An 18198-nucleotide genomic window follows, 5' to 3' on the forward strand; every position below is an offset into this window, starting at 1 on the left:
TGACGGCAGGTTCTACCAGACGTCCAAAGAACACCATGTTAACCATTGTTAAACTCCCCTCAAGGTAGGAAAGGATGGTAGGTTCCCCCACTTATTTTGTAAAAATAGTATAAACTTGATACCAAAATCAGACAAGGAGAGTATAAGAAAGAAAATTAGAAGGTACTCTCATTTATGAACATAAAAAAAAAAAAAAAAAAACAACAACAACAAAACATACTAGCAAACCAAATTCATCAATATCTATCTGAAGTAATGCCTCATGACTAAATTAGACTTATGCTGGGAATATAAAGACATTGTAAGATTAGAAAACTTACATATGCAACATATTATGTTAATAAAGGAGAAAGACCATATTATCTCAGTAAATGAGAAAAAATGCATTACAGTTCTATACTTGGGTATTAATGATTTCAAAACAAAAGCAAAGAATAGATGTTAGATAAACTGTTAAAATTGTTAACAGCTTACCAGGGTTTTCAGATATAAGCTCAACATGAATGTTAGTTTCATTGATAACTCAGTAAGAAAAAATAAAAGCTTTTTTTTTTTTTAGAATAATGTTAACACCCACAGAAACTACAATAGCAGTAAGCTATGTTAAGAATACATCCTACAAAAGATACAAGGATTTTAAAACTTTACTGAAAGATCTAGAAGATCCAAAATGTAGAGGTATATTGTCTTGTGGATAGGAAGACTCAGTGTCATAAAGATGTCACTTAATCCCAAATTAATCTATATAGTTAATATTATCCCGTTCAAATCTTGACTAGTTTTTTCATGTAACTTGACAAGTTGACTCTAAATACACATGGACCAAAGAGTCCATATGGCAAGAACAGTCATATTCACAAAGAAGAAAACTGCTGGGGGGTGGGGGCTTCCCCTATGCAGATACATTTTAAGACTATTAAGACATGTGTGGAAAGGACATAGGAATAGAGCCCATAAACACTCGTGCATATATGAGAGACAGCATAGCACAGGAGTTAAGAGCCTGGACTCTTGGGAGTCAAGCCTTCCTCCCAAGGTTCAAATCCCAGCCCCTCCACTAATTCACTGTGTGATCTTGATCAAGTTACTTAGTTTTTCCCTCCTTCGATCTATAAAATGAGGCGACAGTACCAACTTCATAGAGTTGTTTTGAGGTTTGAAATGAGTTAAATTTTAGAAGGTCTGGCACATGATGGATAGTATGTAAATATTTGTTAAGTAAATGAAAAAATTAAAAAATTGATTTGGCAGTGGTGGTATTATAGCAGTAGAGAAAGAATGAACTATTCAAAGAATGGTACTGAGATCACTTGGTTATTGATGTAGAAAAACAGTTGAATCTTTATATTTGAAATAGGAATCAATTCCCGATTGACTGAACATATGCCTATGGAAACCAAAAAAAAACTCTTACAAGTGTCGGAAAGAATGTAGAGAAATGTTCTTGGCCTCTTTGGGGGCTACAATACAAGCCTTCCCCCACCCCCCTATAAAAACTTGAAGGAAAAGTTGATCAATGATCTGAACTGAACCCCCAAAATTGAAGTGTGCCTGCTCTTATAAGGATACCCATCCACTGAATGTTTTTACACCCAGTTCAGTTAGGCCACGGGCTTTATTTTTGAAGAACTTGCTTGCTTCATTCATGGTTCTCAAATTTGGACCATATTAACATTTTAAAACTTTTTTTGCATCATGATACTGTGAAAAAGTAAAAGAAAACTAGACCTCAGGCTGAGGTTTTTTTTGTTTTTTTATAATACACGAACAACAGTTGTGGTATCTGAAACAGTACTCTCCTTCAGCAACTTTCTGTAATGCAGTTAGCGCGTTGCAGTTGGTAAGTGGAAGAAACGGTGACGGTATAATGAGATGATCTTACTGGTTCATCCATAGTATTTCTCAGCACATCAGTGTTTTGCTCCAGCAAATAAAAGCAGATGAAAGCATATGTGGAAGCAAGCCATGGGAGAATACGATGCAGGTATACCGTGTTTCGTTGCACTTCGTTTTATTGCGCTTCACAAATACTGTGTTGTTTTACTAATTGAAGGTTTGTGGCAGCCCTGTGGAGCAAGTCTGTGGGCACCACAGCAGCATTTTTCCAGCAGCATCTGTATACTTCGTGTCTCTGTGTCACATTTTGGTAAATCTCAGAGTATTTCATACTTTCATTATTTATCTGTTATGGTGATCTGTGATCAGTGATTATGACTCACTAAAAATTTAGATGGTAGTTAGCCTTTTTTAGCAGTAAAGTATTTTTTAATTAAGGTAAAGTGTGGACATAACTTTGATATGCACTGGGAAACCAAAAAAACTATTTGACTCTTTTTATTGCGATATTCACTTTATTGCAGAGGTCTGGAACCGAACCCCCATATATGAAGTGTGCCTGCTGTTATAAAGATACCCATCCACTGAATGTTTTTATACCCAGTTCAGTTAGGCCATGGGCCTTATTTTGGAAATACTTGCTTCATTCATAGTTTGTGCATTGGGCTTTTGTCTCCATATTAATCCTTCCTTAGTCCTCTTAGGTCAAAGTTTATACTTTCGGGGAAAAAAATCCTGTATTTATAGTGGTATTTTAATTATTTGGAGCAAACACATCTTTGTTCTAGTTACCAGGTTGTATTGTTTGAGTGGTCTGCCTTTAACGTTTTTCCCATAAGCCCTGTTACTTTTAGTGTATGATTTTGTAGACAGCAAGGACCATCAAAAATGTGTATACTATATTATAGCTGAAGTATCTGGGTGATAACTTCCTGCAAACCTATAAGAAAAAGACAAAACAGAAAATTTGGCAAAAGTTACCAGTCAATTCGGGGAAAAAAAGAGCCCCAAGTGCCAGTAAGCATCCAGATGTAAGTTGGTGTACTTACTTGGTGGATAGCTCTGTAAGAGCTCTGTGCTGTCTACATCCTACAACTCCGTTAATTCCACTCCTGAGACCAGGCCTCCGGGGAGTCTGTCAGTGAAAGAATGGATACATACACTGCAATATGCTTACGTTAATGGAATATTATACACAACAAAAATGTAAAAACCAGAGCCTTATTAGCAGTTGTAAATCTCAGGTTGAAAAACACAGTTAGAAAAAGCATACTTGACGGTAGCATCTGTATAAAATTTAGAACACAGAAACAATACTATATGTTGTTTTGGAATATGTACTTATGTAGTGATAGGTTAAGAAAATGTCCAAGAATGAGAAACACCAAATTCAGAGTAATGGTTTCCTGCTGGAGTTGGGAGAAGGGATTATAATATTTCAAATAACATGGGTTGATAGCAATTTACATGAGAAGGACCCTGGGTTTTAAATGATTAATTTCTCAGTATGAGCCGAAATTACATGGCTGTAAAATAAGAAGTGCCCATTTTAAATCACATAGGTACCGTGAATTGTTAATTCACGTGGAGTATTTTGTTCAGTGCTTCATTTAAAGGGGTATTCCAGTAGACCAGGGGACTGCTGGAGCCAAGTAAGTAGGATAGAAAGCAGGCCGAAAACCATGTCAGAAGCCAATTGGGGCAAGGTTATTTAGACAGCAGAAGTCTTAGTGGCAACAGAAATTAGTGGTTGAAAGAATATTCTATGGATGAAATACTTTATCTTTTTTCCGTTCATTTTTGTCCATTATTTTTACTTACCAAATTATCCTGTCAGGATATGAGAGTGATAAATACTAATTTTGCCTGTAAGCGTATTTACCAAGCCTGCTAGCTTTGTGGCGTGTGCCAATTTGACACATCAGTGGGAGTGTTGAGCAGTTTGAATTCTGCTTGGGTAACTTCCTAGCTGCTGGGCAAGTTACTTAGCCTTATCGAAGGCTTTACCATTTATCACAGTGAAAAAGAACTTTCTGCAGTGATGAAAATGTTTTGTATCTGTGCTAATAGAGGGGCAAATAGCCACGTGGCTTTTGAGTGCTTGAAATGTGGTCGTACGACTGAGGAATTGCATTTTTCTTTTATTTAATTGTAATGCATTTAAATAGCCACATGTGGCTTGTGGCTACTGCAATGAACAATGCAGATTACAGTGAGGATAATTATATGCACCCTAGTATTTAACTTCCAATAAAATCATGAAATACTTTATAAATGCCAAGTGGATGATGGTATATTTACTTGTGTATGTGTATGTATTGTGTAGGGTGGGATAGAATTAAAATAAGTATTCAATACTCACATATAAAGATAGTCTTTTAAAAGGTGATTCAGGGGCACCTGGGTGGCTCAGTCGGTTGAGTGTCCGACTTTGGCTCAGGTCATGATCTCACAGTTCACGAGTTGGAGCCCCGTGTCGGGCTCTGTGCTTACAGCCCAGAACCTGGAGCCTACTTCAGCCTGCTCCCTCTCTTTGCCCATTCCCCGCTTGCGCACGCTTGCACGCTCGCGCTCTCTCTCTCTCTCTCTGAAAAATGGATAAACACTGAATAAAAGATTTGAGAGGTGATGCAGTATTGTCCAGAATTAGAATTTAAAAGCTGCTTTTGATTACATTGATCGGTGGCATGAACAGAATAATACTTGTGTGAATGAATGACTATTTTGGAGAGAGAAATACCTGTCCAGATTTGTCACTTAATTTTGAATACTGGTAAAGTAGTGGTTCTTCACATTTGCTTTTGGTGTAATGGTTGTTCTATTTAAACTTTAAAGTACTTTATAGTATAATTTTGCAAAGATTATTTCCTTAACTTCTTTGAGTAATCAGAATGTGGGGCGCCTGGCTGGGTCAGTCGGAAGAGCATGCCTCTCCTGATCTCTGGATCATGAGTTTGAGCCCCATGTTGCATGTAGGGATTACTTTAAAAAAAATCAATAAACTTAAAAGATAAGTAAATAATCAAAATGTAGTAAACAGATCCTTATCTTTTACTTAGATATGCCAAATATGATCATTTAAAATACTGATTTTTTTTCCTGAAAAGATACATTAAAGCCAAGAAGTAAGAATTTTTTATTGCAGCTGTCATGATGTAAATAAGCACAAGTGTTTCAGTTTTTCTGGTTTTGTTCTTTTCTAGCTGCATAGATGAATGGTTTGAAGTAAATAGATCTTGCCCGGAGCACCCTTCAGACTAAGCATCAGCTTCCTGTTTTATAGGTAATTCTCCCTTTTTCTGTTCTAATTGGCTTTTTAATTGTTACCTGAGTTATACATTCTCTGCCACCATTTTTATTCATTTATTGAAGCGTGTGTGTGTGCGTGCGTGTGTGTATGTATCCCAGACATTGTGTTTGGCTGCTATATAGAAAAAACTCACGTGAAAAGATACGTAGAAAACAACTTTGCTGATTCCTGAAAAGAGTCATACATTGAGTAACTTCCCCATTCTTGGTACTTTAAAATACATTGGCTTGTTTAATTTTAGTTTAGTGCTTAAACCCAGGAACTCTATGGCCGATATATTACTTCATACATGTACTACATATTAGTACACATTACCCCATTTTACCCCTGAAAACCTCAAGGCCTAAGTATTTAATTTCATGACTTTAAGAAGCAGTATGCATAATAGGTAAAGGTCATGTATTTAGCAAACAAAATCAAATTCTGTACTCTTATCCCTCACTTTACAAGTATATTCTTAGGTAATGCAATATATTGTAATTCTAATCATAATAATTAATTAGCATTTATGTTGCATTATGTGCCAGGCATTGTTCCAAGCATTTTACATCTATTAATAACTCATCTAATTGTTGGAACAACCCTTTGAACTCAGGACTCTTGCTATTCCCATCATATAGATGGGGAAACAGTTAAAGAGAGGTTAAGAAACCTGACCTGTCAAGCCTAATTCCTCGGTAGAACTGGGATTTGAACCTAGGCATATTATCTCCAAAGGTTGTGTTCTTAGCTGTTTTGCTGCTATTAGGTAGGAGCGTTTTCTTCAAAAAGTTGCATCATGCATTCATTCATTCAGTTCAATCTTTCACCTTAGTATCCTCAGCATATAATAAAGTGCCTGTCCGTACAGTAGGAGGAAAAAAGAAAAAAAATTGAATTTTAAACCAAATACAGAATTTGTTTTGGTCTGCTGATTTAGCTTATTCATTATTCTGCATTATCCAAAAATGTTCAGTGAATTGAATGATAACCTCACTTGACTATTGCTTTTTTCCACATTCCGTGAAGTGTGTTCATTTGACTTTGAAAAAAATAGTTAACTTAAATGTTATCTTCATATATGTGAAAAGCTTTTTACGAGAAGACTTGGAGAAATGACATAAAGCATTGGGATTTTACATCAAGGCATAACATGTTAGCGGATCCTGGAATCGTTTCAGGAGTTGGAGCCTCTGTGTTCAGAGGTGTAAGGTAGCAGTCGACAACAGTCTTTCCTGAATGGTTAAGACCAAAGACAGGAAACTGGAGCAGAAAGTTGCTCTTAATGATGATGATTTAATAGCAGATTAGAATATTGACAGGAGATTTGAGGTAACTTAATAGCCACCATAGCAACCAAAGAAAGAACTGCAACATTAATCGAGGCCTCTGTCACAATTCCAGTAGGGTATGCGTGTGAAATGTGAAAGCCTTGGTGAACTGTAGGGTACTAGAGGACTGTCAGCTTTTGAACCTTCTACTGTGAGCTGATTCAGACCACACTTTGACACATTTGAAATATGAATTGGGATAAGATGGCCATGTAAAGAAAGTGTGGCGATAGAGTGATATTTTGAGTATATGTGCATAAATGTTTTTATTTGGCTGTGAAAAGGTTTTTTGAAGAGGAAGATGCTTTGAAATATCCTCAGTGTAACCTTATGTCTGGGCCAATAAACTAAAACTATAGGTAAAACTGTAGCAGCATTTTAAGAGAAGTACTAAAAACCAATGCTAATAAAATGAAATTTTTATCATAGTGTTTTATGTACCAAGGTAGTATGTCTAAATTTTTCACCTGTGGGTAAAATTAGTCTTCTATAGGCAGTAAACTTTTCTGTGTGAGGTTGAATTTTATGATTAAAAATTTTATTTTATAAAAAAGTTTTGGAGCACCTGGGTGGCTCAGTCAGTTACGCGACCAACTCTTAATTTTAGCTCAGGTCATGATCTCATAGTTCATGAGATTGAATCCGCATCAGGCTCTGCACTGACAGCACAGAGCCTGCTTGGGATTCTCTCTCTCCCTCTCTCTCTGCCCCCCCCCCCACATTCTCTTTCTCTCTCTCTCTCTCTCTCTTTCAAAATAAATAAACTCTAAAAAGTAAATAAAATTTAAAAGTTATTTCATGATCTGATCAGCTAAATTGCTTTAGCGTCACAGTGAGTTATGGGGTATAAGGAACATGAGTCTCATCTCATAGTCATTATGCATATTGGTCTTAAACAGCATTTCAGTTTCCTTACCTATGTATTGGTGTTATCTTTTCATTGTTTTTTTTTTTTTTTCTTTTTGTATATAGAACCTGAGTTTGGTAACAGCTGCCTTAGAAACTTTAGAAATCAATGGAATCTGTCTCTGTGGGTCTTGAGTCATTTTTAAGAATGTATAGACATGGAATGTCTTGATTCTTTTATATTTTTGCTCCTGTTCTAACTGCTCTTATTTGTCACATGATAAATTCCTCCTATCCCATTTGCTGTCCCAGATTAAACATACAGGTTTTGGTTTTTGGTTTTTTTTTTTTTTTTTTAAGTATTTTTTAAGTTTATTTGTTTCTAGAGAGAGAAGGGCAGAACAAGAATCCCAAACAGGCTCTGTGCTTAGTGCAGAGCTGGACACAGGGCTTGAACTCATGAACCATGAGAACGTGACCTGAGCTGAAACCAAGAGTTGGATGCTCATCCAACTGAACCATCCAGGAACCCCTAAATGTATGGGTTTGAGGAGTATTTCTTGTTAAGACATTAAAAAAAAATGTAGCAACACTTGCAACATTTCTGATATTTTTTAGCATAAGAATTTAATGGATGGCCCAAAAGAGATACAGGGCTGTCTAAGGTTTTGATTAGTCAGGAAACTGTTTACCATTTTTATTTGGTGATTTTAATTATATGGGGGAGGGTTAATAGGTATGCATAGGTATTGTGTGTGTGTGTGTGTGTGTGTGTGTGTGTGTGTGTGTGTGTGTGTGTGTGTGTGTGTGTTTTCTGTACTCTGGTCTTAATTGTGGAGGGAAAATGACTGTGGTGTGGTAGATATTTTTCATGACTGTTTTAAGCTTTAACTGGTCCTGCTGTGTCCTTTACCTGTTCTTTTGCAGAACATTGATTTCATGAGTTTTCAGAATAGTAAGTAAATATATGAAAACTTATCACAACTAAAGCAGTGTTCCTGGGGAAATGGGTGTTGTATTTTGATTTGTATTAGTATTATGAACCACTGCTTGAACTTCATGTGTCTGCTTCTCCACAGGTTTTCTTGTGTTTTCAAGATGCTTGAAAAACTGAGAGGAGATGAGGATCTGTCTCTGGAAAAAGAAAAACAAAACTGCAGGCATACTCAGCCAGAGATCTGAGTTCTGTGAGACTTGGTAGCGCAGAGATGGACAATCACACGGGGAAAAAACCCTGCTGAAGAGAGGGCAGTTGCCACAGAACTCAGTGTACCAAACATGCATATAGAGGACACACAGGGATTTTGAAAATGCTGCACCTCCCTTACTAGTCATCTACATAGGTAATACTGATAAACATTTTGTATTCAGACGCCAAAGTTAACTGATTTAAAAGTTGATTTTATTAAGTTCTCTAGAGCTGCGCAACTAGTTGTGTTTGATTTGTTTTTTTCTTGTTTGGGGTCACTTTATTTTCCCCTACATGATGTTTCTGTATTCGTCTGTTCTTAAACTGAAGACCACATAATGTACTTCTATAAATTAAAGTCTTAAATGTGAAACCAAGAAATGAAATCAAGCAGTAAAACATTTTCTGAATGTAGACCATGATCTCAAGTTCTTCTATTTTTTCTCCTATGAGTAGAAAATGGACTTCTGCATAGGAGAGCTAAAATATGTTAGTATTTTAAATTCAAGGTTTAACATTATCAGAATGCAGTCCAAAGAGTAAATCAAGTTACATAATTACATTTTAATGAACTGAGGCTAAGATTGTCTATTGAATTGCAATTTATTACACGTGTTATTTCCTCTTAAGTAAAACTGCTCAGTAGTTAATCAGTAATGAATCATCTTGCAGCTATGCAACTTTTTAAAAAATACAAATTACCAATTTTAAGTGCTGCCAGCTATAATAACTTTGTTTTAACGGGTATTTTTGTTTGTTCTTTTCATGTAATTATTTCATTGTGCTTTGCATCTCCAGACAGTTTTCCCACATTTGGGTAGAATGTTTAGCAGGTTGTAAACTTAGTAACTTATGAAAAGGGTAAAATTTTCTTGAGTGGAACTTGGAATAACTTGAGGGACATTTTATATACTTTTAAAAATCAGAATTTAATTGGGATGCCGGATTTATAGCAATTTGCATCTTTAATTTTCCAGATAATCTGGAAGTTAGTGTTTGATAAATGATTTTTTAAAGCAAATATGAAGATTTTGTTAATTTATAATTTATTAATGTGTTATTACTGTAATTGAAAATGTTATAGATAATAGACTTTTAAATTCAGTCTTGTGTAGAAAGAAATGTATTAAGCAAAATTATGTGAATAAATACTCCCACAAAATACATCTGAATGGTTACAAAATACTGGAAGAGAGCTATCAGGCTACAATAGTGAATGTCTTTTTTTTTTTTTTTTTTTTTTAATCTAAAAAGATACCAATAAGTAGATTTCATATTTTCAACATACAGGGAAAATGTTATCAGTGGACATTTAAGCAGTGCACTTTACTTGGTATAATTGAAAGTTGCACAAGTACTGTTTCCTTATTTTACGCTTTCTTTAACGTATTTAAGCATTTGCTTTTCTATTTAATGCTGCTACTCTTACTCTCAAAATTTTTCCCTATTCTGCTTCTGTTTCATATGTTTTGAAAGGGCATGTACAGGAGCAACTGCTGCTACCCAGAAAAATTGGTGTTTTAGAAACAATTGAAAGAGTTTTTCATAGCTTTCTGTGTGATTCCAGACCAGATAACATTTTCCCTAAAGTTATGCTGTGAAATGCCTTTTGTGATGCTGCAATTGACAAAAGCGTCCCAAACCTCCATTGTGACGGCTGACAGCACGGTTTCATAGGTGCTTTTTAAACCAGTTATGGGAAATACTCTTCCCTCACGGAAAATCTTTCCTTCAATTTTCTTCTGTTACCATGAAATCTTAGTATGAATCCATTTTGTTTCACATTTTTAATTTTGTAAGCTTCCACACATAACACATGTACCCGCTCACCCCAGGAAAGACCTCTTAGAGTATTTTGTGAGTGATTCATTTTTTTCCTACTACTGGTGTATTGTTATGGTAAGAATTGTTTTGTTGTCTTCCGTTCTTAAAGGCACAGGTTAACTCTAGCTGTGGTAGTGACGCATTAATATTCTTCTGGAAGTTGATTTTCTGATATGTGATTTACTCATTGACTTTTTAATTTTACAGACTTTAGTTCTTTTCCTTCTGTGTCCTGTTCCATATCAGCCTCTCTCGCTCAGCCTCTGACCTACGGTTCTGTGCTGCAGCAGCTACAGCAGAAGAAAGTTCAGTGTTTGTTAGTTCAAGTGCTCCTTGATTATTATATTTGTCTAGAACAGTACTTACTTAAAATCTGTTTATAGCAGCCCTTTTGTGTTAAAATTGATAGAGGTTAGCATTTTTTACTTTAGGTTCAGTCTCCATCAATGACTCCCCAGAAAGAAGAATTTAGGAATTGAAAATGTTTTTATGCCCAGATGCTCTGGTTATTATTCAAAGTCAAAATTGCTACTCTGGAAAATATTATAATATTCTACATAATGTCACTTACAATATTTGTGTATCTGTATGTGGACACTGAATAGTGTAAGTAGGATACAAAAATCACATTAGATATTTAAATATGTTGCTTGAAACTACTGACAACTGAATATTATGGAGACAAAATAAAGATTGAAAACCTAGCTATCAAGTTGGTGATTGATAGCCTTCCAGAATCTTTGTAAATACACGTTTTAAAATGAGATCGCACTTGCGTAAATAGAAAGCAATATGTTCTGAAATTTCACTTTAGTGCCACTCTTCATAATGGGTTTATTGCCAATTCTGACTCATTTTACTTTGATCTGGCTTTTTGAATTTTGTTATTGTTGTTGCCGGAATGTATAAGAGATAGTAAAATTATCCTGTCTTTGGGCTTTTTGCCAGAGAAATTAGCTAAACCTAGTCTTAATCTATGTTTTTCAGATCTGGTTATAAATCTGATATAGATCGTGTTTTAAGAGCAATGTTTGTGATTGAAATATAAGTAATGAATTCTATAACTGATTTTTTTGTGGTAGCTGAACAACATTTAAAAGGCCATATTGTTAACTCTTGCATGCTAAATGGGTTTTGGTTTCTTTGTGCAAATCTTCTGTTTCTTTTAAGTGATACACAGTTATTTCTGTTCTCACCACTAAATACTTTATTAGAATGTAGCCCAAACGAAATGCCTGAGGATCACTGTCAGCATATTTTCAATATGTATTTTGGAAAGATTTCAGGTTAACAAATTATTAGTGAAAATGGCAGATTCCTTTTCAAAGTTTATTTTACTTTCCCAATTTGGGTATAGTGAAGTTTAAGGGCAATTATTTAAATTAACATACTATAGCAAAACTAAGAGAAATGTCTTTAAATGAAAAGACAGTAAATTAAATGTAAATATTACCTAATCTTATTTACTAACTTGGAGAGCTGAAGAAGAGAAATTTCCTAAAAGTAAGCTACATTTGAGCAAAGCATGAAACTCTTTAAAAATTCAAGAATAATTGAATTTACCATCTGATTGACATCCCTTTTATGCATTGATAGTAATATCCAGATCATCCTATTTTTTCACAGAGGAGTTTCCATATAAATCAGATGAACTTTGTAAGACTTCATAGAGGTAAATGTTGCTTATTAATTGTGAGTACAGTCTGTGAGCTGCCGGAAATCTTCTAGTTCATTTGGGCCATTTTCTTGCAGTTTGATTTATCCTGAGGTGAACTCAATGCATATTGACAGTGTGTTAAATGTGAAATGTCCCTTGTTCTTGTACAGGTATTTTCTAAGTTTAAAAAAAAAAAAAAAAATTTAGCATGCTGATACTTTTATCTCTGACCCCATCACTCCCCCCTGTTTTGAAGTGCGTAACTGCTGATTTTTTTTCTTTACTATATTGTGAATGACAATAGTTAAATTATGTTTTACTGTTCTATTCCTCTGTATCCAGACCTTTTCATTCTGATACTAAATTGCTACTTGTTTTGTTTTGGTTTGGTTTTTTTAGAGGAAATTGCTACTTGGTATACTCCTAGTAGTGATTCTTATTCATGAACAGCTGAATAGGTAAAACTTTTGGTAATAATTTACTCAGGCAGTACTTTGAGTGCCATATTCTGGGAATGCTGTGTTGAAGCTGGGAAACTGAATGTTCTTTTTCCATCACAGAATTCCTGAATTGAATGGGAAATACCTGGTCTTTGAAGTTCAGCTGATTCTCTGGAAAGAACTAAAGGCATTGAAGAAAACCAGATATATTCAGATTAAGTTTTAGCTGAAAATGCAGTATGACTAAGGGGAGTTGGTGTATTTTCAGATGTGAAGCCATCATTAATTTTAGACCAACGGCTAACAATAAGATAAATTGTTGTTTATAGGGAAGCAAAGAGCAGTATGGCATAAACTCACATCTCAGAAATGAAAAATTTCAAAGTAAGATTGCAGTATTTGATTAACCAACATTGTGCTTCCTAGCTCTGCCCTGGACTGTGAGGCCGCTGTCAGGACTGCAAGTCTTAGAATCAGAAGTGACTGATTTCTCCTATTATTAAATTCTCATGCCTTCCCTTTTGATTTGATATGCTGAGATTGACTGATGGTTTATGTTTATAAACTTACAGTCCTGCCTGTACCCTGTTACCAGTGACCCTGGTGCTAGCATCTTGAAAAGGTTATGTTATTAGTCATTAGCATTTTGAGCACGTGTGTGCATAGAATACAGTTAACAGACCCTATAGGGAGATCAAGAGATATTTTGGAATTTGATGATGATATTGGTCTTTATTACAGAAGTCCATTTCATTTTATTTCTTTTCCAATGACTATATGAGTGTCTTTTTTTTTTTTTTTAAAGAACATCACAGTAATAGTATTTATCTCCATTGGTTTGTTCATGGTTTCAACAACTCTTCTGTAATACCTCTTAATTTCCTCTATTAGAAAGTATTTTCCTGTTAAATAAGGCATCAAAAGCATCCATCAGAAGAAATCTAGAAAATGTATTGGGAACAACTTGTATTAGTATGTTCTAAACTAAAATGGAACAATTCATGATTGATATTTTAATAAATAAAACTTCCGAATGATCTTGCCAAATTATCCTGTTATTTAGAAGTATAACATAAGAGAATGCTTTCAAGGAAATTTGTCATATCCACTGTAATGCCTAGAAGTTGACAGTACATTATAATAAAACTGAGAATTACCTGATTGCTGAAAGGTTACCATGAATTAACTGTTGTCACAGTTTCTTTATCTATTTTTGTATACCCGTTAAGTTAAAAATCTACAATAGTTTGAGAAATTACGTAATGGTAATGAACAAAGAAAGAGGTCTTCATTACCTTAACCAGGAGTAAAAATGTACTTTGAAATTTCTACTGTGAAACCTATTTGTAATTTTTTTAATTGAAATATTGTAGTAGAGCTATTAAGTTTTGGGGTGGGGTGGTCTGTCAATGTGTAATCATAACTTTAAAAATTTAGACTGTATTTAGTAACATTCCATCATGTTTTTGAAAAGGGAGTAATTGATCTTTTGAAGTACAGGTTTCATGATGTGTAAGAGGTATTGAGCTTTGTAGCAGAGTGGTTAAGAACATGGGTTCTGGGGCCAGACTGCCCAGTTTTGCTATCTTTGTGACATTGGGCGAGATGCTTAACTCCTCTGTGCCTTGCCTTTGCCTATAAAAAGAGGTAAAAACAAACAAACAAAAAACTGCCTACCTCCAGGTTGTTGTGAGGGTTAATTGGGAAGGTGCACGTATGCAGCAGACACACAGCAAGCACTTCATGATGTTAGTGGTGGTTAAAGATGATAAAAATATTTGTGCTTATCTATAAATAAATAACTTGTCATTCTCTTCAGTCACGAGGTGTAGAAGTAATGTCTTTAGCTGACGCATTTAAGAAACCTCTGTATATAATAGAGGGCATTGTAGATTCTGTTCTTGCTTAAAGATTGACTCTTTTCAGCAAGTATGTATTAAGCAGACTTGGTTTTATGGACTGTTATGGACCAAGAATACAGAAATCCAAGATAGCTAGCCTCTGAGACCTTAATTAAACTTTAGTGGGTGAAGCAAATAAGTGAGCAAACCTATAATAAGTTGTAATAATTGTTATTGTAGACATATACACAAGATGCAAATGGTCATTAGACCATAGGTCATGAGACTAGGCAAGAGAATGATTAAGTCTTTAAGAACAAATAGATCATACATAGCTCCAGGGGGTATGGGTAAAAGGACTTGTGGAGTGGGAAGTGAGCCTAAGGCAGAAAGCATAGCACACACAAGCAGGACATTCTTGGAGAGTTGCTGTGTCTAGAGAGGTAAGCAGGTGGCAAATCACGAAGGGATATACGTCCCAGACTACAATTCAAGGGTTTTAAACAGGAAAAAGACCAATTTACCCATACAGAAGAATGAAACTACAGGCAGAGAGACTTTGTTGGAAAATTTATAGCAGTTCAAGCAAGATAATGAGGGACAAAACCAAAGGAGTGACAATAGGAAAAAGAAAGATGGAGGCACTTACAAGTTTTGAGAGCAAAATGAACTCCACTTTAGTAGTCATTTAGATGTGAGGATGAAGGACAAGACCAGGACAACTCCCGTCTGTCCTTTTGCCACAGCTTGGAGGGTTGACTCTTAAGGACAGAATATTTCCAGTTGGGGAAAGCTGATTATGCCAGAAATACTCCCTGGAGAACCAGAGAGAAAGATTACCAACTCTAACATAAATTAGATCTGAAATGGGAGGCAGAGCCTTGAGAGAGAAGCCAGACAGTTGGCAAGTTGTGACAAAGCGAGAGAGAGAGAGAGAGAGAAGGTTTAGGAGGGCTCTAGACACAAATGTTGCCAACACTGTTAGGGCAGTAAGTGCATGCGATAAGTAAGGTACACTTTTCTAGTGCAATGACTTCTAGGTCGGTTGAGTTGGGTCTTCTCCCAGCAACTCCCCCCACCCCCCTATTCCCCCTTAACATCCAATACCTGTTGGAATAGGGCCATGCTTTCCCAGCTTTGTCTAGTGAAGTGCTGAAATGCATTCTGAAGCATTCGTGAGGTTTTCTCTCTGGTTCATTTGTCCCAAACTCCTTCCATTATGCCAGTCTTCTCAGACATTCACAACGGAAGTAAGCTATTGTTGGAAGTAGAGTATTCCAGAAGAGGCTTATTGGTTCCTGGAAGGCTATGGGTTGCCCGTGGGTGCACTATGATTATCTTTGTTTAGCAGACAGAGAAAGAGGACTGGTAAGCTTATATTTAGTTCCTGGAGAAGCAGCAGAAACCTTGGGGCATCCTTGTATTATATTAGGTCAAGGACTCCCCCACAGATTCCCTAATCTAATACAACATATCTGTAGGAACACCAGACTTTCACAGGTTTCTCCAAATTGGTTCAAAGATACACCTGTAGATAACTTGGAACTTCCTAGACCAGAAATTCCTACAAAGCAAGATCTGTGAGAATAGTAGAAACTTAACACCTTAGAGGGAGTTGTCCTAAAATGTAAAAAATAAAAAAAAATAATAACATAAGTATTACTGCATGATTTAAGATTTGATTTCTCACATAAAATGAAAATAATTTTTCTGCAATATCATACTGATGCTGTAATTATAAGACCATTCCGCCATATAGTGCCTTATTTCTCTGGTTCTTTTCCATGAATTCATGAATTCAATGTTCATTATTTTATCAGCATTAAAAAGCACTTGACCAAAAACTACAACAAAGTCAGTTTAAGACTTAAATCCTTCGGGCGCCTGGGTAGCTCAGTCGGTTAAGCCACCAACTTTAGCTTAGGTCATGATCTCACCATTGATGAGATCAGGCTCTCTGCTGTCAGCACAGAGCCCACTTTGGATCCTTTGCTCCCTCCCTCTCTCTCCGCCCCTCCCCTGCTTGTGCGCTCTCTCTATCTCAAAAATAAGTGAACATTTAAAATAAAAGACTTAAAGCCTTTCTGACTGGCTCGATAATTTAGTGTCTGGATAACGAAAACAAAACTGTTTAGCGTTAATGTAAATTTGTATTTCAGAAAAATATCAAGTAACTGTCATAACGTTTTAAAGTAGTTCATTTATGGGCACCTGGGTGACTCAGTCGGTTGGGCGTCGGACTTCGGCTCAGGTCATGATCTCGCGGTCCGTGAGTTCGAGCCCCGCGTCGGGCTCTGTGCTGACAGCTCAGAGTCTGGAGCCTGTTTCAGATTCTGTGTTTCCCTCGCTCTCTGACCTTCCCCCATTCATGCTCTGTCTCTCTCTCTCTCAAAAATGAATAAATGTTAAAATTTTTTTTTAAATAAAAAAATAAAGTAGCTCGTTTATAACTGAAATGTTGAAATGTTGTCAAGTCTGTAAATGTTAAGGATATTCATTATCCAAATATTCGGAGGATATCCATCAAGGAAATCAAATAGTATATAGTTCATCATTTTTGGAGCTCAAACGTTGTGAAGGCTAAAGACCTTAGGGTATTTAAATATCCAAACTATTGTCATTTTAGCATGTAATCAGTATAGAAATTATCAGTGAGATTTTAGATATTTTTCAGTCTTTGAAATCTGATGTATATTTTATACCATATCTGTACTCAGAAATAGCGGCATTTAAGTGCTCACCAGCCTTATGTGACCAATGGCTGATGGGTCTTATATGAGCCTGGGAGTTTGCTTTTCCATTCCAATCTATCCTCAATGTTTTTAAAGGTCTTATAAGTCCAACTTGGTAAAGACCTGGGTCTCAGAAAGTTAATTAAGGACTGCATGAGCAGAGCTGGTCCTATGTCATTACTAAATGGAGTCCGAGTTTCCTAATTTTTTCAGTGAAAGAGGCTGGAAATACCTTGAAAATGCTGAAAGTCGAAGGAACCTCTGTTTGCTTTCCCAGATGCCACTAGCTTTTGTTATGACTACAGTGTTTGGGTAAGAACACACAAGCTCCGAATAACTGAGCTGGTGTGTTTGTGATGACCCACGGGAATTGTGAGCAGTGCTGATGAATAGCTCCAGTCCGACTTGTCCCCTGTGTTGAGCTCTGCAGGGACAGTTGCGTGAGTTTCAGGCCTTCTAGCGGTAGTTAACTTTGTATCACATCCATGCTTAAACTGCGAAACTTGTCCACCAGACGCTCATTCACAGAACAGACTCTTCAAAATCTAGCTTTGAGAGTTACCAGTAGTGAAGTCTGAGCTGTGTTCAGTAAGATGCTCCCTGGTTTGTGTGGGGAAGTCTGTGCTCAAGCGCCCTGTGAAAAGGAGTCAGTGGTGGAATTGCCAGGGAGTTTACACATGAGGATGGCTATACCGTGGAAGACAGGTACTGCACTCTTCAGCTGTGGGATCCCTGTACGTCGGTAATCCTTAACACTTAGCTGAACATTAGGTCAACTCAGGAGGTAGGAAGGGAGGACAGTTTTTTCAAAAAAATTATTAAGGCCTTGGGGTGCCTGGGTGGCTCTGTTGACTAAGTGTCTGACTCTTGATTTCAGCTCAGGTCATGATCTCGTGATTTGTGAGATTGAGCCCCACGTTGGACTTTACATTGATAGTGGGGAGCCTGCTTGGGATTCTCTCCTTCCTCCCTCTCAAAAATGAATAAAAATAATAACAAGGCCTGACCCCACGCCAGAGACGCTAAGTTAACGGTTGTGGTGTGATCCTGTTGCACAGCCAGGGTACAACTTTATCTAGGGTTTTCTCACACATTGCCCAGAGTGTCAGCCATTGGAGAGGAAAGTGCCAGGCCTGTCGTAGACCTCTACAGCCAAGATCTAGCTACACTACCTCCGGTTCTCTTAGGAAAGAGACTTGATCAAACTTTTGGC

The 18198-nt window shown here is 36.4% G+C and overlaps 1 protein-coding gene and 1 long non-coding RNA gene across 4 annotated transcripts in view; one reads left to right on the forward strand and one right to left on the reverse strand.

Annotated features, from left to right (window-relative positions):
- The window catches only part of ZNRF2 (zinc and ring finger 2), a 100953-nt gene extending 87359 nt beyond the window's left edge, over window positions 1–13594 (forward strand). Inside the window, exons 4-6 of one of the 3 annotated variants that reach the window (XR_006594346.1) lie at window positions 5040–5119; window positions 8382–8645; window positions 10523–13594. Coding sequence is in view for 1 of the 3 variants with exons in the window: in XM_023250466.2 (XP_023106234.2) it covers window positions 5040–5097 (58 nt within the window). In the remaining 2 variants the exon portion in view is untranslated. Of the gene's footprint in view, window positions 1–5039; window positions 5120–8381 lie in introns of all 3 variants that reach the window. The other 2 variants (XR_006594347.1, XM_023250466.2) reach the window with 2 other exon arrangements.
- On the reverse strand, window positions 1736–15576 carry LOC109497525. The gene is made up of 3 exons (XR_002153791.2): window positions 15361–15576; window positions 2886–2971; window positions 1736–2776 (listed from the first exon to the last, which is right to left on the reverse strand). It is a non-coding gene; the product is annotated as an uncharacterized LOC109497525 (long non-coding RNA).
- Between the last annotated feature and the right edge of the window lie 2622 nt (window positions 15577–18198).

The sequence above is a fragment of the Felis catus genome, chromosome A2 (assembly GCF_018350175.1).
Source record: "Felis catus isolate Fca126 chromosome A2, F.catus_Fca126_mat1.0, whole genome shotgun sequence".
NCBI lineage: Eukaryota > Metazoa > Chordata > Mammalia > Carnivora > Felidae > Felis > Felis catus.